Here is a 24,661-nt window from a genome sequence, read left to right on the forward strand (position 1 = left end):
CCCTCTCTCCGACTCTCTGTCGCGCGCTTGATCTTGCAGCGATGTGGAATGGCTAGAGAATGGCAACAGCAGCAACTTTTATGAGCAACAGAAGCAGCAGCCGCAGCAGCGCAGGGTAAGTGGCAATTTCCTCTCCCACTCTCCCACTATTTCGCTCTCACACTCGATCTCTTCAACAAACACACCCTCAACAATATTGCAACAATTTTGGCAACCTGCCCGGCTTGTTACGCTATCGACTGCTCGTCGCCAAAGACGCCCACGCGTGTGTTTATTTACCAATGCATACACTAACATGCGATTGCAGCACATTCGCTATGTCAACAAGTTTGTCACGCAAGCTGTGAGTGGGCTTTGTGTGAGATCTTTTTATATTTTGTCTCACATGTCAACTAGAATACCTAAATTTTGTTCATAATATATTCAAGCATGGACAAGCCCTTAGCTGGTAGTGCATGCAAATGTCAGGTAAGCTTCGCGGTAGAATTTATAAACGATCTGTGCGATATTTGAGATATGCCAAAGGGCAAGTCAAGGCGCAGCGCACCCAAATCCTCCAGCTTATCTAAGCCATCTTTGGCGTGATGCCGTCCCGAATGACAGCTCTCAAGTGTGGCCCCAATGTGTGACTCACAAAGCGCAGCAGAAAATGCGGAAGAGCTAAAAAATATTATCTTAATTATATTACATGCAGTCAGGCAGCGCGGCTCGCACTCGCACTCGAACTCGAACTCGAACTCGAATTCGCATGCAGCATTGTTTGCCTGTGTTCTTGCTTATTGCTCCAGTTTCGAGGCGGCAGCTTTTCGGCGAAATGGGTCAAAAAGCAATTAGCATGCACGTTAAGCCAGAAACCAGAGTGCGGCTGTGCAGAGCTTTAACTGTAAAGCCGACAAAGGTTAGCGCCTGCGTCGGCAGCAACAACAGCGGCGGCAACGGCGACGGCGACAGCACTTCATTAAGTTTGCCTTGACGGCGGCTGCCTCAAACAGCAGAAACAAAAGAATAACTCGTAATGATTGCAAATATTTATTTTGTTTACGCTCTTGCGCAATTGTTGATTCTGTGCGGCCAATGTGACCACCATTAAAAACAGTCAAAACACATAAAAGAATGAAAAGAAAAAAAATTCGAAATCGAAAGTGCATTCAACTTACAGAATCAGCCAATGTCTGCTTGCGCTGCGCCCCTCCCCCTACATTCGTCTTCTACACCCTCCATTGATTAGTCAGACAAATCAGAGAGCCCAAAATAGACGCTGGCATTGATGCGTGAAGACAAAAACCCAAATTACATTATAAAAGACATTTTGTTTCATTTCGCACAGCTGCCATTTGCAAAAGCACAAAATATTCGTGTGTCTAAATACGCAATTGTCGCTCTTTCAATGACATCAACAACAACAGCAACAAGAAGAGTATGCTGTCTCTTTCTCGCTGCCGTGCATGACTCACATTCGAACTTCTTTCGAGGCAATTTATTTATTACCCCACAGCACTTGATAGTCTTGAGAAAAAAACCTACTCTTTACAAAATTGCATATCTCCCAATTCTTTTATGATGAATACTTATTTCCAATTGTTTGTAAGCGAGTTTAAATATATAAAAATACAGATATCAAGTCAAGGGAATTTCCTCGAGCCAGTCAGAAATCAAGGCTTTAGTTTTTATACCCGTGTAATACAAGCCCTTTATGTCATTCGCTTAGAGTTTGCGAACTTCTAGAAATTACGAATTATAACATTTTATATTGTAGAAACCGCGTTTTCTCTCACTCTTTCTTTTCTGTATATAGTTTTTTTTTCGTAATTAGCTGCTTACTAATTGCCTTAGCTTATTTGCACAGTGATTTATTTCCATTCTCTCCCCCTTCTGAAATCGCTGCCCATAATCAAAGCAATAACCATGCACTCCCACCCCAATTGCCAATTCGAAGTCTCTGCACACACACACACACACACACACACGCACACATGCACAATGTAAAGAGCCAAAGCAGAGCCAAATGTCCAGCTAATGATAGGCTAACGCTCAATCAACGATAAAACTAAATTGTGGCACACGCGCCTCTAAAGCTCTGAGGCAGAGCTATTTATAGACCAGCTGCGAGTGCGGGTACTGCTATCAGCTGCAGTCGCAGTGCACGTTCAATTAAAAAAGAGCAGCAGCAGCAGCAGCAGCAACACAGCGTCTTGTAGTAGGTGCAGCGAACGCAAACTCACCTGACCACAATACACGCACAGCGGCGCAGAGAGTCACGCAGCGACAAATTCACCACAGTCTAGCGTTCCAACCTGCCTCAAGAGGCCTAACGTAACGTAAGCGCTGGCGTCATCTACCTTTTGGCTGGCCCACCTTACGTTATATTTCTCGCTCTTCACGTATTCTTCTTGCACATTTGACGCCGTCTTCGTTTTTTTGGCTGTCTGTGTGTGTTGGATTGTTGCTTTGACGTTTTTTGGCGCTTCGTGGGGCCCACAAGCCGCACGACAATATTTGTGGCTTTCAGTTGCTTGCCGAACGCGCGCATGTTTGGACGTACATACGTCTCGTCTCCAGAGTTGTGAAGCCGTTCAAGCAAAGTGTAACGGAAATTTCAGCTGCCGCTCAGCTGCGCGCGTCGCGCTCTCGCTTCTGTTGTGTTGTGTTGTGTTGTGTGTGCCGTGTTAATGTTGTTGTTGCTGCCATTGGCAACAGCGTTTATTGAAAAAAAAAGTATTTAAACTGCATTAGTTGTTCAACAAATTGGTAATTATGCGCGTGAATGCTAACAACAAAACAAATATTGTTTTTTTTTTTTTTTTATGGTCAAATGGCAACGATTTCGTCAACTGGCGTTAACTGCCCAACATTAGCAGCTAAATTATTAAATTGCAATTTATTTTAATATTGATTTTTTTGCGTGTCACTGTGTCAGTGTCAATGGACAGCGAATAATCGGAGTTGAGCACAATTACTGCTCTGTGTGGGCGCAACTCGATGCTCAGTGTCAAAATTTCTGCATAGAAAGAAAAAAAAAGTTAAAAAAAAAAAAAAAATACTGAGAAGAAGAAGCAGCAACAACAAACAGCTGTCATCGATTTGGTTGTTTTGTCTGCACTTCCTCTTTGTCAAGTGCTTCTTCGCCTTGTTATCATATGCACTCCTGGCAACTGTCCTGCTCTCTCGCTCTCTCCCTGCCTCTTTCTCTCTCGCTCCCGCTCTATTAAAGATCTGTGTGTGTCGCCCTGTGCCAGCTCGTTCTTTGGAGGAGACATAGCAAATGTTGGCAGTAAAAAAAAAAAAATTGGAAATAAAAAGCCAAACGAAAATCCCAAAACCGGAATTGTGCAAATAAATCTCGATATAAGACTTGGATGGGCCACAGTGTCTGCGTTTCCTGCTGTTCGTGTTGTGACGTGCGGCAAGAAGAAGCAGCACAAGCAACAGCAGCAACAACAATAAGACTCGTACAAGGAAGCCAAAAATCTTTTGTTGATTTGCCGTATTACGAGCACACAGAAATATTATTATTTATTTTCACCCATTAACGAAATTGCCGTTTGCCTAGGGGAGCAGTCCGATCGCTTGCCCCTGCCCCCCCCTCTCGCTCACTCTCTGTCACTCTTACACTCTGGCTCCGCAAGTGTTGTACAACGCGAAAGTTTTGCATCTCCAACTGTTAAATGAGTGCTGGGAACTGCACGAATTGCAGCTGTCGCCTCGTAACCTACAAAATGAAACGAAATGAAAAAAAAAAAAAAATTGTATATATATTGCCTGCAAATTACCAAAGTACTCAAACACTGCTCCAAATTCCGCTGTCTTTCAATTAGACACAATTGCATTATAAGGCCAACTCTTGAACTGCCCCCTCTTTCCCCTTCGCCCCAACACTTAAGCCAAATCTTCTGCCAGCTGCACACACGAGCCCAGCATTTACTTTAATATGCAAATAATGCTGTGGAATTTATAATGGCGAAAGAAAACACAACCGAATAGAACCGAAGCGTAGCTATCTGTGCAAAATAAAATACTCACAGAAGACAGTAGACAAGGGTCGGGCTGGGGGGGTGCGGCAAGGGGCATAAACCTCATTTCAACGCGGCTAGTGGCTAAGTACGTAGTACCAGCCACTAAAAAATACGCTTCTATTTAGTTATAAACTCAAACACACGTTAACAGGGAGAGAGAGAGAGAGAGAGAAAGAGAGAGAGACACACACGTACACTCATGTGCAGCAATATCTTGACAGTCTGTCTGGGAAGTATAGGTACAAAGGTTTTTAGATTTGATTGAAACTTAAGAAGCTAATTCAAATTTATTTAAGAAAAGTGAAATCTGTTTTCTTTGATGTGACACTTAAATTTAAAAAAAAGGCAAGAATGTGCTGGAAGAGTGCGAGGGAAAGAATAAAAAGTGAGCGCAAAAGAGAAGGCAAAATTAAAATTTTAATGCTTTCAAGCGCGAAAAGCAATGCATTAAATTATTTTATCAAAAAGTTAAAATGCAATATGTTTAAGATACATTTTTATTTTTAATTTTTAGCTGATTTTTGGTTAACTCCCATTTGTTGATAATTTGAATTGTCTGAAAGCCCTTTTCTAGAAACTATTTAAGATTAATGAATATTAAATTTTCAGCTTGTTTTCTGATGAACATCAATTTTTTAGTACATGCATAGTTTTTACAGGTGCGATTCTAATTTCTGAAAAATAGATCTAATTTCTTAGCACTCACTGTGTGCCCTTTTTTCGCATGCTCTGCGTGCGCATACTTCTGGCCGTGACTGTGCCCGAAACGTAGTTACAATTTTAATTATCTGTCAGCGTAATCTGTGCCCTGTGCGCTGCCCGCAACTGCGGCTGCGACGCCGACTGCGCGGCTGACTGCGCTGCCTGACGTGCCAACGGCGAGACACTTCAGGCACAGCTTCAACTGCAGAGGCTGTGGCATCAACGCGTTTTTTTTTTGTTTTTATTTATTTTTTGCTTTGTTGGCTTCTGCGCTAATCCAATTTTTTAATTGTGCGAAGAGCAGCGCAGCTAACGGGGGTGAACGGGTGGAGCGGGCGCTGGTTGGGGGGGGGGGGGAGTGAATGGGCCAAGAACAGCGCAGAGCACTTGGCTTACTTAGTTGAAGTCTGGCCAGAAAAGAAAACCAAAAAAAAAGAATTTGCAGCGTGCATTATTATTGCGCCTCACTGTATTCGCTTTGAGTTGAATTTTCTTTTTGTTTGGTTAGTTTTTTGCGTTATCTTGGGGTCGCTTATCTCTCAACTGGCTTTTTTACTTAGGCTATAGTTGTTGGTGTTCTTCTTCTTCATGTTGTTGTTGTTGTTGCTGTTGTTGTTTGTGTTGTTGGCAAAGTCAAGGTGAGGCGCGTTCTGATCTCTAACTCCGGTCCAGCCGCAGCGACAGCTAATTATAATTCTCAACTTAATGTCAAATTATGTTGAATGACGAACTTTGTGTTTTGTTTAAGCTGCTTTTGTGTCTTATGTCAATTGCGTGGGAATTGTTTATAAGCTTATGTAAGGCTCTAATCTATGCGAAATTACCAACGCTTTTTGGCCAAAACACACACACGCACACACACACACATTTTTGGCTCATTAACTAACAATGAAGGCGCTTGCCAAAGCGCATTAGTGAGCAATTTGTCTTTTGCATTTCTTTCCTTTTTTGCCATTATATATCGTGTATATATACTTATGTATGTGCTCGCTTGCATATCTTTGTCGGACATTTGCCGATAAAGCAGCGACAGCAACAACTTAACAATGAAAGTGTTAGTGTTGCAACCACGCCCAGCAACAACAACAACAACAACAGGAACAACAACGGCAACAACCACGAAAAGTTGTTGCCTTTCTTTCACAGCTTGAGCGCCCCGCTAAATGGTATTGGGGTCAGATTGTTTGTTGCACGCCACCAAAGCACTCGCCATATCTAACTACAATATCTGTGTCTGGTATTCGCACGTCACATGAAATAAACACAAAAATAAATAACCTATTAGCACGAAGGTTTTTCTTAGCCTGCAAACGGTTTATTGATTTTCCTTAACTACGCACGCAATTTTCTTTCGTTAATTATTTTGTATTTTTACTTTCGTTTGGCATAGATCGCAATATTTCTAGTTCTTCGTAACATTGAAATATCTTGCATATGCAAATACATGCACACACATACACACACACATATATATATATATACATATATATCCATATGATATATGTATCTCTGTCGAGCAGCTCATTTGCCCAACTCCTCTTTTATGGGTCAAGTGCTCGCCTGGGGCATTTCTGCTTAAAATATTTTTGTCGATGTTCTTGTGTAATTTGTCAATGTTGGGAAGCGTTTTCGCTCTCTTTACTGAACTTGCCCTCGGCCAAAATTCTGATTTGTTTACTGAACGATTTTTCAAAATAACAAGCTTAACAAACTCTAAATAGATGCGTTGACATTTTTTAAGTTATTCTTAAAATAAAGCAAAGCATAGTTTTTTTTTTCTCGCAGCTCGTGCTACAAGCTTGTTATCTATAAAATGAAAGATACTTAATCTGTATCTTCTACTCTAGAAGCTGATTGTCGAAAGCAAAGATATTTGCTTAGGACTTCGTAATTGATTGCTTGGAAACGGGGCAAGTTATCGATTCTCCGAAACAACTCCAGACAGACGGGCATAGCTAGATCGACTCGTCCAATGATGCTTGTCAAGAATATATATACTTGAAGTGGTCGTGGCTGGAAGAGTGATCATAGATAATTTCTGGGTATGGATAACATAATTTGAACCAGCGACCTCTCGTTTTCTAGCTCGACGCTTAGTGTCGAAAGGCACGCAGGCTTAGGGCGTTACGTTTTGATGTTGTTGATGTTTTTCCAATAAGTTTTGGTCCATGGAGATCTCTGGACAGCCTCATATATAAATTGAGCCCATTCCTTATCATCATGGAGTATCAACATTTTGTTACTGTTATTTTTGACTTTAAATTACCTTTCCACACAAAAGAAATAAATCAATAGTTATGGGATATGGCTCTTAGTCCCGTTACCTTTCTAAATATTAATGAATGTTGGATTTCTAGTATTTATGGTTGATTATGCTTCATCAAGTCAAGATTTGAAACTTCTTAACGCCCGTCTCGAAGGCATTTTATGGGCTTTTAAATATGCTTTCTTAGCACAGCTCAGCGTTGGCTAATGAAGTGATAACATTTGCCGGCTCTGCCGGCTTATCAGTGAGATTTTTCAACAAATTTTCTGTGATTTTTATCGCCTGTAAAATCGCATCATCAACGGTTTTCAATAGTTGTAATAAAAGCTGATTATAAATACACTATGCTACGCGCTGTGCCCGATGCTGGTGGAACCATAAAAGTTTGATTGTGCATAAAAAGTTTACGGCAAGAAAACGGACCGTAAAACCAATTAGGTAAAACGTAGCCTGATATCGATAAGTTTCCATATACATATAAGTATATATATATATTAGATGCGTTGAGGGGCTACCTCATCTTACTCATCTGCTGCGCTTGGCCAATCCAGGCAGCTATTTCAAAACGATTTGCGGTTTTCCTTAACAATACAAATTATTACCGCCTGCAGTTACACTGCGTATCGAGTTTTGATTGTTATGAGAGCATCGGGCAATACAATGGAGAATTACGCTTATTGATCAGCTTTGCGAAACTGTTGCGACCTTGAGGCTGCTGAGAAAAAAGAAACAAGAGCTTCGGAAAAGAAAAGAAATGTAAAAGGCTTGTGCTATATTTGAAATTTTACGAGCGTGCAATATTGAAATACTTTGAGCTTGAATCAGTTTGCGATCAGTCGCAGATACTTTGTTGCTTTGCCTGTGAAAAGCGCAGGGGGTTGAGAGGGTTATAATATGGCTAAAACAAAATCCAACTCACATCCGGCCCCGTTAAAGGGCTTCTCTAGGTAAATCTGATGTGCAGAAAAGTTTTGGGTATATCCAAAGCAGAGGCACGCTGAAGGTAGCTGTGAAATCTTAAGTGTAAGCATATTGTATACCTGAAAAAAAAACTAGCTAAAAACGCAGGTACATCACGCATTTGAACCTGAGATTCTGATATGAGGTAACAGTTAGTAATTAGAGAGCTAGTTGAAGTCTGTGAGAATATTAAGAATCGCAGCTATCGAACTATTTCTTAGCCCTAATTGGACACCTGTCTCCGGAGATTTATTTATAATTTTAAAAGGGCTCTTATTTAGATTAGTTTAAATAAGAAAAGTAACTTAAATAAAATGCTAAAATATAGTATAAATAAAATTGTTTATTGCTTGTGAGAAAATATTATTTATTAGCAGTATCTGCTTCTGCAGCTGGATCCTTTTTATTTGTAGTTGCATGCCGCGCCTTAAGCCTGTCATCTCGTTTCTTATTATCTGCGTTGATTTGGGGTTCTTTCGGCGAATGATTGTTGCTAATATGCTTGAGCAGATTATATTTGCTGGTAAAGTCCTTGGGACAGTGACAACACTTGAAGGAACGCTCGCGTGTGTGTACAATTTGGTGGGGCTTGAGCGCGGATAATTGGGTAAAACACTTATTGCATTTGGGGCACTTAAAGGGACGTTCGCCTGTATGGGATCGATGGTGGATTGTCAAGTTGGCATTTGCCCTGAATGCCTTGCCGCATATCTTGCACACATATGGCTTTTTTCTTCTGCTTGGCATGTTGCTCTCAGCTGTGCTTTGGCTTTCGGGCAAGCTCTCCGCCTGGCTGTCCAGCTCGGAGCTCTCTTCTAGCTCTTGTTTGATCGAATCCTTGACCAGTTCCCAATCCTCTGCCTCCAGCATGTCAATAAAGTCTTCCATATCGTTCTCATTCAAGCAAGTGTTTATCAGTTTCTTATGACTCTCTTCGGACTTGCGCCTCAATCTAAATGCTACTCGCACATCGACAATGCACGACTTGCATATCATTTTCGTCAGCTTATCCGTCGGCTTCACTTGATTCTTGACGCAAGCATTTAGCATCTCCGCCAGGCTGGGCTCTCCCTCTGGCAGCTGCCCCTCAGCGTATATATCCACCAAGTCCGCTGAGCTCAGGCAAACGCGACAAACTTTGTCCATGTCTTACTTTGTGCTCTTCGCTGCAAAGACTGCTGCAAGGGTTCCAGTCAACCACCAATTTATGCTCTGCCTTGCTCAAAACGAGTATTCTTGAGGCAGCTTTCGGTTGACCTGCGCCCATGTGTTCGGGGCAACCCTTACTTATAAGGGGAACTGGTTTAGGTAGAAGTAGGGTCGCTTATTCTGTACCTAGCTATTGAAATGCTCTGCAATTAATGTTCTAACATATTTAGATGTTGTAGGCGACAAATTTCAATTCAATAAATGGTATACTCTCTTAATTATACCCTCAGCTGCTGCATAAAAAGGGTATGTTGGGTTTGTGCAAATGTTTGTCAAAGAATGAAGCAAGCAGCCCGACGACAATAGCTTTGTTATAAGTTATCAGGGCTATGCATTTTCTTCGTTTATTTTGTTCAATATATAGAATTCTTGCAAAGGAACAGCATCTTTTTTATACTCTAAGAAGTTTTGCTGACATCTATTGGTCGTTTTTTCTTTATCAATCATTTGTTGACATAGTTTGAGCTCGGCTGCAAAAGACTGCTCTTATGAATTTTGCTGCTTTAAGCTTTATTTGCATTTGTCTGCAGAAGGCAAGTTATTTATATGGGTTCTTCTAGTGCCCGTTAACTTGCTCCGCTTCCAAGCAATCTATAACAATGCATATAAGAATCTTGAATTTTCAGCAAATCTCTTTATGGTTTCAATTGTCAGAGTAAACAAATTTGATATGTAGCTTCTGAACGTCTCTTCGTTTTATAACTACAGTACGCTTCCCCCAGTTACAGGGTATCCTTTAGTGGGGCACTACCAAAGACAACATTAACAACACTCCGATATGGCTCTCATAGCTGAATGAGCGAAAACTCTAAAAATAGAATGCAGCTTCGGCTCTGAAAGCAACAATATGAATGTGCTGTTGTTCCCTGCAAAAGCTTTAGATGTTCAAAAAAGAAATTTTAGTTAGCTAGTTTTCTGCGCTTACCATGATCCATCCCAATTAAAAGAAACATGCACTCAAATGTAAATACAACTTTGGGTTAGGTCATGTTCAGTGCAGTGAATAACAACACATATATTCATATGCATAATTCACACTTACAATCGATAAAAATCATTATCGAAATCATGTTTTATTCACAAAATCTCTTTTTGGTTTTAAGAGCCAGACCCCCTCTTCCCCTAGCGCGAATTGAATTTGTTGTTGGCAGAAAAAGATGCAGGATATCCCCTAGTCGGCCACTACTCTTCTTTTTTTTATAATTTTCAAGATCGCATACTTTATATTGTCGGCATATCAAATGCGCTCACATTCAAGCCGGCAAAAATATATGTTTGACCTTCTCTTGGGACCTGCTATTGGAACTTGTGGGGACTTATTGGGATCTGTTGCCAGCTTAACAATAAAACACCCTTAAGCCATATTTCTGTAGGATTATTTATTTCTCGGTTTCTGTTGTTGGTTTAAAGACTTAGTAACTTATAGATTTATGCATCTTGCGCTTTCTTAATGTTTGCTTAATCAGCCGCAAAATCGATCAATCTTTTCATGTTGCCCTATAATTTCGCTGTTGTACTTTATACAGATGCCACACGTTTTTGGTAAAAACCAATTCAGAAATCGATTTTCGTTAAAAATTGCATTTGAAATCAATCAACCTGCGGTTGACCCTGCCAATGTTAGCTGGGGCCATAATTTAATGGCCACAATCAAGCGGCAGCTGTCAGGGTGCCAACGAGCCACGTATCTTGCACCCCATACAAATTGCAACACATTTTGCGGCACGTTCAAGAAATACCCAAACCGTGCGGCGATTTATCAAAATGCTTGGCAACATTTTAAGCGGTTGCATGAAATCTGCATAAAATTAACGCCGCGTCACATTACGCGCCTGACCATTGACCATTGGCCATTGACTGGAAGCTGCCGGTCTGGTCGGGGTCTAGCCTGGGTCTGGCTTTAAATATTTATCATAAAATTCAATAAATATATACATATATATATTTTTTCTGTGTGAGTGTGCATTATGAGTCGTCTGCGTTTGATTTATGCTTAAAAATGCAATGTTTGATAAGAGAAAGAGAAGATGCAATCGAAATGGAAAGACCAACATTCAACATACAACATTCAACATTCAACATTGAACAACCGGCAATCAACAATAAACATGTGCAATTTATCATGGCCTAAAGTGAAAACACGCTCAAAGAAGAAGCAGCAACAGCCGCAGCAGACGAAGACGCATTGTTTATTAGACCATAACCATATATAAAATAGATGCTGGCTAACACACACACACCCCCTCTCCCTTCCTTGCTCATTATAAAGAAATTCCATTTTTTATTATTCAAATTGTGCGCTCTGCAGCTGCTGCAAGAAAAAAAAAAAAGCTTAAGCAGATCCCCAAACTATGACAAAACCAAATATTTGCCTAGCTTTTATTAAATTTATATAAAATTCTTCCCATTTTGTTTTTTGTTTTTTTGGCCGAAACATTTGTGCAAATAGGCGGCAACGTTGCGTATGATTAACGTGCTTAGATTTCGTCATATATTAAAGATATCTAGAAAAAAAAAATATAAATACAAGTGAACTATTTGTTGCTGAGCGCTAAAAATAACCGGGAAAATTTTTGTCAAACTAAACGAGAGTTCCCAATTCACAAATGAAAACTGTCACACATTCAAATGTTTGCGGGGCGGCGGGCTAAAATGAAATGTGGGTCATTTACCCGGCAAGTTGTCAAACATTTTTTAAACACTGCCAAAAAAATGAAAGAAAAAAACTATTTTTTGCTTTTATTATTACATTGATTTTCTTTCCCTATGCTTGTCATACCCTGAACCCATTGAAAATGTGTTAAATGGGTATATTGTTTTTGTGTTAACGTATGTGACAGGCAGTTCGAAGCATCTCCGACCCCATGGTAAGAGATGATAAGAGTTGATCTAGCTATGGCCCCTTGTCCTATATGTTATTCCATGTCAAACACGGAATGCGTGCTCGATACCTCTCTTCTTGTCTTCATAATATCGATAAATATCAATTTAGAAACTTGTTTTTTTTTTTTTAATCTTAGCTCGAATAATTTATGAGCTACACCCACCAAACCTGAGGTATATACATTCAGATTGTATATATTTGTATATCGGTTCAGGGTATCTCCTAGTCGGGCATCCCCTTATAGAGCACTCCTCTTTGTTGTAGTTGTTGTCATTTCGATTGCACAAGCATCGCGTCGTGGCCAAGTTTTTTGGCCCACTGCAATCAAAATATTAGTCACGCACTAACACACACTCACAGGTACACACACACACACACACACACACACAACAAATTAGTGGAGCAAATGAATGTTTACACATAAAATTGAATACATCTTATGCTCTGCAGTCTCTTTGTGTGTGTGTGTGTGTGTGTGAGATATTTGGTAAGAATTCATGTCAACTGCATTAAAAATAACCACAAAATGCCAAAGCAGATGAGTTGAGAGGCGATCTGTGAACCGGGCAAAGTTACGAGCCGAAAAGATATAAATTTACAAATGTAGAAATAGATAAAATATGAAAAAAAAAAAATGCAACTGCGAGATCTATCAAAATGACAAAATATTTAACAGTTACATGGGGCTCGATGCTATTAAAGTTTGCTATCAAATATCCAGAATATGGAATAAAGTGTGTAGGAAATATAAAGAAATGCTTAAAAATATGTTCGAGCAGGTTGTAGGGAGTATTAAAATTTGAACACAAAGCTGTCAGATCATAAAGTTTATATATATATTTAAATACATATTCTTGTTCAGCATAAGTCTTGAACTACATTTCAACATTTACCAATTCTCCATCAACTCTCTGCCGTATCTTAAAGAAAATATCTGTGCCTCAATGAAAACATGTTGCTGCAACTTTTTCAGCTCAACTAATTGAGAGCATAAATATTTATCTATTATAATTTATTTTTTTTCTAATGAACTATTTACGCTATCTTGAATTTATAGCTGAGAGCGCAACTTATTGTCTTCTAAACCGATTTTGTTTTTCTTTTCTTTTCTTTTCTTTCTGTTGGAACCATTCATGACACTTTCGTCTTCTGGAAGCGCACCTTCTAAGCTGCATAAATTATACAATTTAGCGTTCCACATGGCCCATAAACCTATTGTGATGCTTAAGTGCTACCGTTTTGTGCATATTGTGAATGCCCCGCTGCCCCGCCCCCCTTCTAGCTGGAGCATTAGCATATAGCGGGGGCAAGTAGCGCTCTTCTCGAGCATTGTCCGCCCGCTTGACCCCAATCCGGGTACTTTCCCACACGCTGAAAGAGCAGCAGCAGCAGCTATTGCAATTAACATTTTGACACTTACATTTGACACTTACATTTGACAATGGCTGCTCGAGAGGATGTGTGTGGCACTTGCGGCAAGCCGAGGAAGTGGCATTTGAGCACGTCGCTCTGCCAATGGTTCGCCTTTCGTTTCCGTTTGCCGGGCAATTTGTTGTGCCATTGTTATAATTAACTGTGAACGGTTCTCTGCCCGCCCTACACCCGGTCTGGCTGGCATAATGAGTTGGCATTCTTGACCAACGCATCGAACGCATACAAAATCAGTTGTCTGCACAGAATTCAATAAATCAAATGGCCAAGTCGAGCTGGGCACACGCACATTATGCGTCGGCATGCGGCGGCAGTCAAGGGGTTAGGGATCTAGTGTATAGCGAGAAGCTCTGGCTACAGCTCCGGCTCTGGCCAGTATCTGTATCTTTGGGTCTGTGTCAGAAGCGTTTAACCGATTGCCGTTGCTTTGGCTGCGGCTGCGGCTGCGGCTGCAACGTGACACAATTTTCTAGCTCTGCGCCGTGCGGGACAAACTCGTTTCGAGCCCTATTTGAGCTGGGGCCATCGTTAGCTCTTGTTGTTTCCATTTTATTGGCAGCTGAAATTATTTTTAAATGCAGCCGCTTAACAATTTTATGTGCTGCATTCGTTCAGTCACTCAGTCAAGAGGTCAAACAACTTTTGTGGCCAAAGCTGCGCTATTCATCTGATTGTTCAAACCCAACCCCACCCTCACTCGCCGCTCTTCTAATTATTTGGTCATTTGTTTGTTTGTTGCTTTGCACCTGGGAAAAGTGCATATGGTTACTTGTGAACATATATAACTTTCCGGCTCTGCCCCCGCCGGCTGCTGCTCGCCCCAAGCGTGACAAATTGTCTTGGAATGCGACGCATTTTAACCGAACTGGGCTTTCGTTCTGTTCTGTTTTTTTTTCTTCTACATATATTTGGTTCCACGTACATTTGTTTAAATATTTGCTGTGCACCGAAGCGCAACGCGCAAAAGTCACAATGTCACAAACCAAATGGGTTTTCTGCGAATTCGTTGAGCCTATTTTGCGTATTATGTCTTTATTAGAGCAACGATAAGTATCTAAAATTGGTTTTTATGGCTATATCGAAACACAGTCTCGTCGCTCGGTTCAAGTCCATTTTTGTACAACTGATTGTCGATAAGACAAGCCCACGACAAGAGACTCTAATGAAATTCTACACAATCAATTGAACTTGAAATTCAATTCTACAAATTCTAAACTCACGTGACGTGTAGCCCATTATTGAAAAGATATTGAAAATGTTATGGAATTTCAAGTTCAAGTAAGTTTAGTTTAAATAGCTTCAATTAGAGAAGAAGAAATGAAACAATATCTTTCACAAGATCTACTAAACTTAGTTTAATCAAGTTTTTGAATAATTATTACAAAATATTAACCGTGATAGCTATTTTTAAAAACCAAACATTACACATTGTGTATCTTAGAGTGGCCCCTCTTCTACAAGAATCTTCCAAAGTATGACTTATATACATATGTATGGGGTCCACCCTAAATATGCGACGAAGTAGAAATCCTTCTCTCTAGAGTTTCTCTGCTGCCCAAAATATTCTCTAAATTTAATATTTAGGCATAAAGTCATATTTATAATGTTAACTCTTATAATTCCTGGTACTTTGTTTAAATTGAAAACCTTTATCTAATTTCACATCAAATTTCTGCTATTGTTCTCTAGTGTTTCCTTATCCGAGCATATGCCCAAATAATTTTTCAACAATTTTTAATAATTAAACAAATACCAAACATGCTTTGGGTATCTGCTGATATTGCCATTTCCTGTTGCCATTTCCTATCTACAATATCGACAACAAGAAAAAAGGGGCACAACAATGCGAATGCTCTGTTATGTTTATCATTATCAAATCAACATCAATGTCTATATAAATATCGCCGAGGCGTGGGCTGGCCGTGGGCAAATGCACAGTAGCTGTCAATTAGTTGGCTTGTAAATTGCCAAGTTATTAGCCACAAAAAAAAAAAAAAAAATTTACATAATTGATGGCGAAAATCAGCAAAAAAAAAAAAAAAAAACGAACAAGAAATTTGCCTCGATATAATGGGGCTCTGCTGAAGAGGAGACGCAGTTGCTCTTCCAGCAGCGGGAAGATTGCGACATGCAACGGGAACAAACGCGACACCGGAGCCGAGATCACAAGGCAGTAAAAGTGAAAGTTCATTTGGCCAAGTCAAGGCGAAAAGACAACAAATATATATGTATATGTATATAAAAGAGGCGACCAGAGAGCTCTATCTGTTTCCTTGAGCCAGCGGGCGGGTTTCATTACCTGACAGTTGCCGTTGTTGTGGGTGCCGCCGCTGCTGCCGCTGCTGCTGCAGTTGCAGCAGTTGCTGCCAAATTGCGCGACTGCAACATTTGCATAAATTATTTACCATTTACCATTTAATATGGACAGCATAGCTGGCGTCATCGTCGTCGGCGCCATTGTCGTAATTTGTAACTAAATATGCGACATTCGGTGTTGGCCGAGTTGACTTAACAACTTACAACAACTTACATCTACAACAACTAGCCACAACAACAACAACAACAACAACTCGCTGTACAACGTCCGTTTTTTACTATAATATTTATTTAATTTCATTAAATTTGTGCACGTTGCCAATAAGGAAGCCGCAGCCAAAAACGTTTGCCACTTAACTTTTGGCCGATAAAACCCTACGAATTGGCCAAGTCGAGTTCCGCTGCTGCCCATACACATGCATCTGTGTGCGTGTCTATGTGTGTCTATGTGTGTGTGTGTGAAAGTAAAACCCAAACCCAAATGAAAAATACCAACTTTATTTTCAATTTCATTTGGCCAAAACGTTCCCGTAAGCCAAAAAGAGTGCTGAAACACAACTCGAGCTGCCGCCTTCTGACTTTCGCATGACGAGAACAAGTTGTTGCTGCTTCTGTTGTTGTTGTTGTTGTTGTTGCTGTTGTTGTTGTTGTTCTTGTTGTTGTAGTTGTTTCTGCTGCTGCTTTCCTGCAAACCACTTTTGGCACACCTGCCCTCAGCCAGAAGAAGCCTGGCAACAAAAAACATGACTTGTCTTGGCAACCCGAAGCCTAAATACCCTGACATATATATGATTTCAGATAATTCTACCCGCATGAGATTATATATACTCTAGAAATGTGGGGTCTTTCACCCGTGGCGGGCACGAGAATAACCACCACAGTATGTCACCGCTTGTCGTATGAGGCGACTAAAGGAGACAATCTTTGGGTACTCCCAAATCTGAATCGGTCGTAACTAAAGTGCTATAAAATGTGTTTAAACGAAACGCGGTGGCTCTAGTTCCCGAGAAGCTTCTAATTTCGCATGTTGCCCAAGAACGATGTGAATCTCCGATGAGGTTGTAATCCCTAATGTTGATTAAGAGCTGTGTAAAATTGCACAGCAATACAGATAAGCATTTGTTTATATTTTATGCCAACATTTACAAAATTACCTTGAGGAACAAGAAAACTATTTAGACAATAAGTTAATTCCCGACCTATCATTTAAAGAAACATGCAGACGGACATGGCTACAACGACTCGCCTATTGATGCTGATCAAGAATATATATAGCTTTATGATCTCTGCCTAGGCGTTACATATCTCCTGACAGAATGATGGTTGCGCCTGTGTAGGGTATAGAGAGTCTAAATGCCGCTGCTGTCCTTCTGCCGCTTTCCTCTTTAGTCAACACTGGACTTGGCTTTTGTTACGGGCTTTGTGCGCACTTCCTTTTCTTTTCTTCTCTTCTTCGCTTCTTTCTGCTTGTTTTTTTGTTGAGAACCCTCGACACTTAATGACGCGATTTTGTTTTTATTTGTATTTTTTCATTTTACTTTTTGAATCGCATTTCTCGAGAACTTCTTTCGCGCTGCTCAACAGCTGTTTACGTTTACACAACTCTTTTTATTTCATTTTGCTGTTGTTGTTGTTGTTGTTGTTGTTGTTGTTGTTGTTGTGCGGTACTTTATTAGCTTTTTTATGGCTTTCGCTTTAATTTTATTTCGCATTCTCTGCGCTGTTTGCTTCGCTTCGCAATGAATTATTGCAATTAAGCGCAGTTTTTTTTTTGTGGCTTTTCAAAAGCCGCCTTCGGTTGTTTTTTTTTTTTTTTGGTTTTTTATTTTTTAGCTGGCAATTGGCAGCTGCGTTTAGGCCCCAAAGTGGCGAGTTAGTAGCAAATATTTAATAATTACACGTTGTGTGTAGCACACAAATTACAAAGTGTTTGCAGTTTGTTGCGCCGAAAGCGGCAATTAAAATTGTTTGGCCAACACGGCGGCCCGAAGTACGCAAGCAAATTGGCAATACGCAATAACAAACACGAACGTATTCTGAATGGGCCGCGAAAAGAATTAGATTTATGTGTGTGTGTGTGTGTTAAGTAAGATTTATTGTGTATACGGCAGTCTGGCTACTTACAGTACTCAAATGTTAATTATGGCTAAGCCTTAATTAGCTACAATTGAAATTCTGACAATGAATTTTGCACATTAATTTAAGGCTAAAAACTGTTCATTGAGAACAGACTATGAGTAATAAAGAGAATGAGTTGAAAAGTCTCTCTGAGCTTCAATTACCGTTGTAAAACTCAAGCATTGAGAACCAATAAATAAATGAACTCAATGTGACGCTGCAAGGGAACAAGAGACAACACGAAAGCTTACATGTAATTTTTAAGCCTAGCTCATTTTTGTCTTTCTCTCATTTATTTATTTATCTATTTATTGCTCATTGTCTTTCTCTTGAGCCGAAAGCTCTGTCGCATTGTCGCAAACTTGTTCACTCTTTGTTATCTTCCGGATTTCTATTCTTGTTGATGAACTGCACTTCTTTGTTCCCATTTCTCTTTGCACTTGCAAGTTGCTTAACCCTTGGCCACCCCGTTTTTTTTTATCGTTTTCCAACACAATTTTTCGCCCCGCCACGAGTTCAATGTCAGTTAGACAAGTGCTCGAGAGAACTGAGCTGAGGGCAGCCTGGAGCAGAGCTCATTAGAGTCACGTTATAAACAATTATATGCACACAAAGCTACCAACGAGCTGGCCATAAAGCACAGACCCAGCACCAATACAAAGGCAACAGTCTAACCACAACAACAACAACAACAAAAGAGACTACAACAACTACAGCTAGTAGATTTGCATAAACAACTTACGCACATTCCGACAGCCATTTAGCGGTACATGAAGAGCGCTCCAAGTTGACGACTTGGTCTGCTTTTGCTTCTGCCTTTTTGTTGTTGTTGTCTTCTTCATGTTTTGGGTTTTGATTTGCTTTTGATTTTGATTTGAGGCAATGCATTGCATGCTGATGTGCTGAGAGAGGGAGAGAGCGTCTCGCTGGCTCGCTCTGATGGGATGTGGTGGAATGGGGGTGTGGGGAGATAGGCGGCTCTGTTGGCCAGTTAACTGACATTGAATTGAAAGTTACACAACCATTAGCTGGCCATGTGGAGAGCGAGCTGAACCAGAAATCAAGGCAAATATTTACAGTGCAGTGCGAGCCGGTTCGCATAGCAATTAACCACATGCCAGCATATGTATATATTTATGTCTCCGATTATTTGTGTGAGAAGTGGGCGTGGCAGCGCCACATTTGCAATGTTTAGCATAAGATTGCGCAACGTGCGTGCGCGTGTGTGTGTGTGTGTGTGTGAGAGAGAAAGAGAAAGAGAGCGACGATCATGTCACTGCAATTATGCAACGCGTTTGGGAATATCATTTTGGGGGAAGTTTTGGTCTGCACGCTCATAAAAATCAAAATTAAAATAAATTGCAAGCAGACAAATCAAAATGAAAATGAAAACGAAAATGTGAAATGTTCATTGCAGCAAAGCGGGAAATCAAAATTAAAATGAAATAAAAAATAAAAAAACTGCAGTGAAAATGTGTGTAAAAGTGAATATTTAAAATCAAATAAACGTGTGTAAAACGAAAGAAAAAAATAAATAAATAGAGACGAATACCTTAACGAAAAGTTTCGTGCTGCTGCTGGCAAAATGATTGTGAAAATGGAACCCGACGAACTAATCACCTTTCGTGTGCAGTATCTGCTGGATAGCGATCCGCTGTCGGCGACCACCGCCTTCCCCATACCTGTGCGTGCACCGACCTACGCCTTTGCCACCACCATGCCCCTGGCCACGCAGCTGGGCACCATACTGAGGCTGTTGAATGCACCGCAAAGCGTAAGGATGATTTGCCCCTTTCTACCATATACATACATACATATACATCACATACTCTATACAAATCCGTTAAACAATAAACCCAATTTTCCCATTAAATACACGTACTTACATTTATGCTTACTTACGCTGCAAATAAAGCAGCAGATGCAAGAAGAAAACAATAACAAAAACAAAGCCTGCTCGACTTATCGGCCGAAATCTTATCGGAATCTTCCACGTTTCTCTTTTGTTTTGCGTTAGCTTAAACGGTATTTGACTTATTTTTTGTTCGCAAATATCAGTTGTTGTTTATTCGGTACTTCTAAAATACAAGCATACATGCATACATGCATGCATACACATACATGCATGCATACACATACATGCATGCATGCACATACAGGCATGCATACATGCCTACATGCACACATGCATACATGCACACATGCATACATACTTACATATATAGTTATCTTACCTATAGATATAGCTTATCAGGATTTTAAAATTTTTGCAGTTAATTTTTTTTTCGTTTACGTATGGCGCAGTCGAAGGTCTTATATTTATATGAGAAGATCGCGATTTTTTGACTACTGTATAAAATGTGCCCACAGTTGGTGCTAAAATATTTCTTACATTGTTAAATTAAATAAAAATGTGCATAATTAAAATAAAGCTGGAGTGTTAAGCTGGCTTAAATGGTTAGCAGAGAGCAACTGTGCGCAGACTTGGCAGACTCAGTGTAGTTCGGCATATAAAAACACAAATGTTTTAACTTAAGTTTTTATTTGCGGTTTTCGGTCTCACACGACATTTGAACGCAATTTACATAGCCCGTTTATACACATTTATCGATTAGAGTCAGATACACATATTAATACATTTTTATATAGATATATGTATATATATATATATCATGTAGCTTCAGCCAAAAATAATGTTTGCATAAAATACAAGTTCAAAGTCATAAATTTCGCGTGGAAATCAAAGATCAAAGAATTAAAACATATGAAAATAAACAATGGTCTAGCAAATTGAGCTAAAAAAAAAAACATATATATATGCATATATGTATCATCTAAAGTCAAACGACTTTGGAGGTCAAGAGCAGGCCGCAGCGCGTTTGAGCTGGAAAACCCACAATGAGTTAGTTTTCAAAGCAACAGCTGAAACATTTACAAATAGGTAATTGTTAAATATAAACATGAACTGACAAAACAAGCGGCAGACGAGCAATTGTTGTTCGTACAGCAAATAATAGAGGCAAATGCGATGCAAGAAATGAATAAACTATTTGCAATTCTCTGGAATGCTTTCAAATATGAATGTAATGCTATTTTGGAATTATTACTATCAAGTTGATGAAATATATACTATACTTTCTGAATATCAAACTAAAACTTCTTACAAATTTCTTGTTTAAATTGTCGTCTCAAATTTCGACTATAGACAAGCCAAGTTCATGATAAATACATGATAAATGTCAAATACTTATGGAAGTAACCATTTCTGCATATTACGAAGCTTAGGTAAATTCTGCATTTAACTGATCCGATTTTCATAGAGGATAGATTTGCGGTTTGACCCCAAGATCAACATTAAAATTGTAAAGCCCTATTTTTTTTGTCAAAGCTCCTGTCAAATATGTTGTCTTAAGACATCCAAAGTCATACCCTAAAGCGATTTGCATAAACGATACCTTTTTGATCATGTTTTGACCTCTAGACTCTGCGTCCCAAATATATGACAACACATTTCCGCAGTTAATTTGACATACAGGGCCTGCTATTTGCGCACCAGAGCGTTTAGTGACTGACGCTCAGTTGTTCTGGCTGCCAGTTATTATATTTTATTGTTGCTAATATTTAACAAATGATGCATTGCAATGCCGGGCAGCTGAGCCTAACACAGCTTAGGCTCCAGGTTCAGGCGCTGTGAGTGAGGGCAAACGCAAGACAATGGCTTTGGCAGGTTCGGCTTGGGAGATGCAGCCATGATGCAGCCGGCTGTGGGCCTGCGGCTAACTTATTGCTATCGCACAATCTGTTGCAACTAATAGGAAGTTGGAAGTTGGGAGGGGGCACAGCCAGCGCAGCGCAGCGCAGCGCAAAAACAACTTACAGCACTTTTCATTGGCATTGTGAAAGCCTTGGCCAGCAATTATCTAAGTCAGCCATTGTTCCGTACCGCCGATCTCTCTGACTTTGACTAATTTGCAAAAAGCAAATGCCAGCGAACAGAGTCCAGCCAAGGCTTGGATCGTGCGCTGCACACCATGTTGCATGCAACTCGGCCAAGCAAGCGGCCCCCATTGCCTGTCATCTGTCATCTGGAGCTCGCTCGGTGCAAGGATACGTAAATCTTGACAAGCGGCAGCAATAAATTCTAATGAGCAAATCGCAAAAGGAAATGCAACGTTCTCGTTTGCCTACCTTTTTTTTTTTTTTTTATTTCGTTTTCCCTGTCTTGGCTCAGGATGTTGTCGTAGTCAGATTTATGTGGCAGGCGCGGCAGCTGTGAATGCCATTTGTCCAATTAGTCAGCCCAGCGAGCAGCAGCTCCGCAGTCCATATAGAGACGTGGACAGGGTCTGAGCTGGAGAAGGAGGAGTAGAGGTAGGGAGTGGGGGTGACTCGCTTGCAACTTGTTAAATTTAGCGCATTACAATGGATTCATAAATTTTCGCCTCTAATGCTGATTTCTAATCTTCGATGATGTCATGAACAGCTCTCAATTCTATAAACTACACCTATAAATAATCACTTTTTCGCTGCGGTCAATCGACGCAGCGCTCTTTTCTTGTTTTATTTTATTTTATATTTTTATTTTTTTTTTTTTGTTTATTTTGATTTGATTTTGTGGTTGTTTTTGCTGTGGTTTTTTTCGGTCTTTGCGTCATTTACATATGTCATTCACACATTGAACAAATCGACAAATCGGCAAATAATTCAATTACCGATTTTGTATTGCCTGCAATTGTGAAATGCCACAAAGACCCTGTTATAGACCAGCATTTATATGGCCTAAATATGAAGCATACGCGCCGTTGGCTTACGCATCTTTTTGCTGTTTGCCCAAATAATTTGCATAGTTTCTGTTGACTCAACGTCTTGAACTCGGGAAACTTTTGAAGTAGCGCTGCTTTGTTGAGGAAGGTTTCCAATTTCAATTAGCATGCCTGGCTTTTTGCGGTCAGCCTGGGGTCAATTAAACCGCGGGCAGCGGCATTGATTGGAAAGCAAAAGTGTGAGCCATTCATCAAGCTCACGAGCCGGAGAATTTTGCATAAAAACATTCAAGTGCCTGCAATCAATTTGTTAAAAGCGAATTCTTCAACCAAAACGAACTCTCAAATTCAATGGCCAGTCAATTTAATTGATTGTAAAACCAAATAGCTTAGCTTATTAACCACAACTTGATTAGTTTTTATTTTGATTAGCTGCCAATTGGTTTTATTTTTAAACATAAATACCTTATGCATTTTATTTGATTTCCCAAATTGCTTTTAATTGCTTTTCACTGCCTTTTATTACACATTTTCTTCGCAGCTTATTATCAGTCGAAAATAAATATTATTTATTTGCCCGACCAGAGCAAATATATTTTGAGCACACACATTTTCAGCCCAACCAGATTATTATGCTCGTTGCCTTAACTGTGTCAATAGCCGGCTTTTTATGTGTTTGGCACTCGCTCGAATGTCCAGCAAAACATAAAAATGAACCAAAGCCATATGCGAAATTCAATTTGATTAAAAAACTTGTCATGCTTCACTCAAAAAATCAACAGCAAACAACAAAAAATACGTTGAAGCCGCCTCTATAAAAAATTATAAAAAATTTGCATAGGGCTGTGAATGAACGTGTTCGCATGTAAAAAACGAAAATAAAATATTAATAAAATAAAATTACAAACGAGTCGATATAGTTTTTGGCCAAAACTAAACTTGCATATGGCCAACAACTGGCTATGCCTGAGGTTATTTACGATTTCTTTTCTATGCAAACACTTGCTTTGCCTTTAATTGTCGGATTGACTTATATAAAATGCAAACTTTGTAGGCATACATATCAAAGGCACTATTTCGCGCATTCGACACAATTCAATAAATATCACGCTTTAACAATGCCAAAATAGTTATGTCAATATATATACACATATTTTCGCATTGCTCTAGAAAGTTTTCTTTATGTGCGACCGAATCAACATGCAGGAAGTTTGGTTCCGCAGATATGTAGTTGTCGTCATTCGCTATAAGAAATAACATTTGCTCATTTCATACCCGGTAAAAGAAATACTCAGCTACCCGAGAGATAAGCAGCTGTGACTTCAGCCAGACAGCTTGGTTCCACTTTGCCGCCAGTCAATCATTTTGGGATCATTCGGTCTACCCGCACTGGGCGAGTCATCTAAATAAGTAGCTAGCTTTCGGTAGAAGTTGTGACTAAATTACACAGAACAAAAGTGCATATTTATTATTTTTATTCGTCAGCAGGAAATACGAGTCTAAAATTAAAACAATAAATATTACTATCGCTTGATCTCAACAACTTTGTTGACTTTTATTATGTAGAATATCATTTCCATGAGAATGTCCATAGCCCAAAGATAACTTCCCGTTTCTATACTTATTAACTATACATTAAAATTTAATCAACAAATATCGTATTTCTAAATATAGCCGTTCTGCGTGATTCCCACGAATTCACTATATAATAAAATATAAATAATATAATATATAAAATACTTTAAATCTATAAATTGGCTAAGATGTCGCCCTACTATGCGATTCTCATGAACTCAATAAACTACATAGACAGTTCCAATCTAGACTGTATAGGAAGAAGAAACTGCTTAAATACATATTGTTGCACCCTTCTATCCAATTCTCATGAATTCAATTCTATAGAGTACACGTAGTTCTGTCATTCTTGTCCTAATGGATATATAGCCATTATTTTGATGAAGGTTTGGTGTATTTTCATTTACTTACTGCTGCATATGTT

General features: G+C 39.6%; 1 protein-coding gene across 10 annotated transcripts in view; it reads left to right on the plus strand.

Moving 5' to 3' along the window:
• Positions 1-24,661, plus strand: part of Fhos (Formin homology 2 domain containing) — a 74,355-nt gene that overhangs the window by 37,002 nt on the left and 12,692 nt on the right. For 7 of the 10 annotated variants that reach the window (XR_001450359.3, XM_070208429.1, XM_015175687.3 and 4 more), the window contains exon 4: positions 40-115. Coding sequence is in view for 8 of the 10 variants with exons in the window: in XM_070208429.1 (XP_070064530.1) it covers positions 40-115 (76 nt within the window). In the remaining 2 variants the exon portion in view is untranslated. Of the gene's footprint in view, positions 1-39; positions 116-2,511; positions 2,749-19,316; positions 19,674-24,661 lie in introns of those variants that run through there. The other 3 variants (XR_001450360.3, XM_002046743.4, XM_015175692.3) reach the window with 2 other exon arrangements.

The sequence above is a fragment of the Drosophila virilis genome, chromosome 3, assembly GCF_030788295.1.
Source record: "Drosophila virilis strain 15010-1051.87 chromosome 3, Dvir_AGI_RSII-ME, whole genome shotgun sequence".
NCBI classification, from domain to species: domain Eukaryota; kingdom Metazoa; phylum Arthropoda; class Insecta; order Diptera; family Drosophilidae; genus Drosophila; species Drosophila virilis.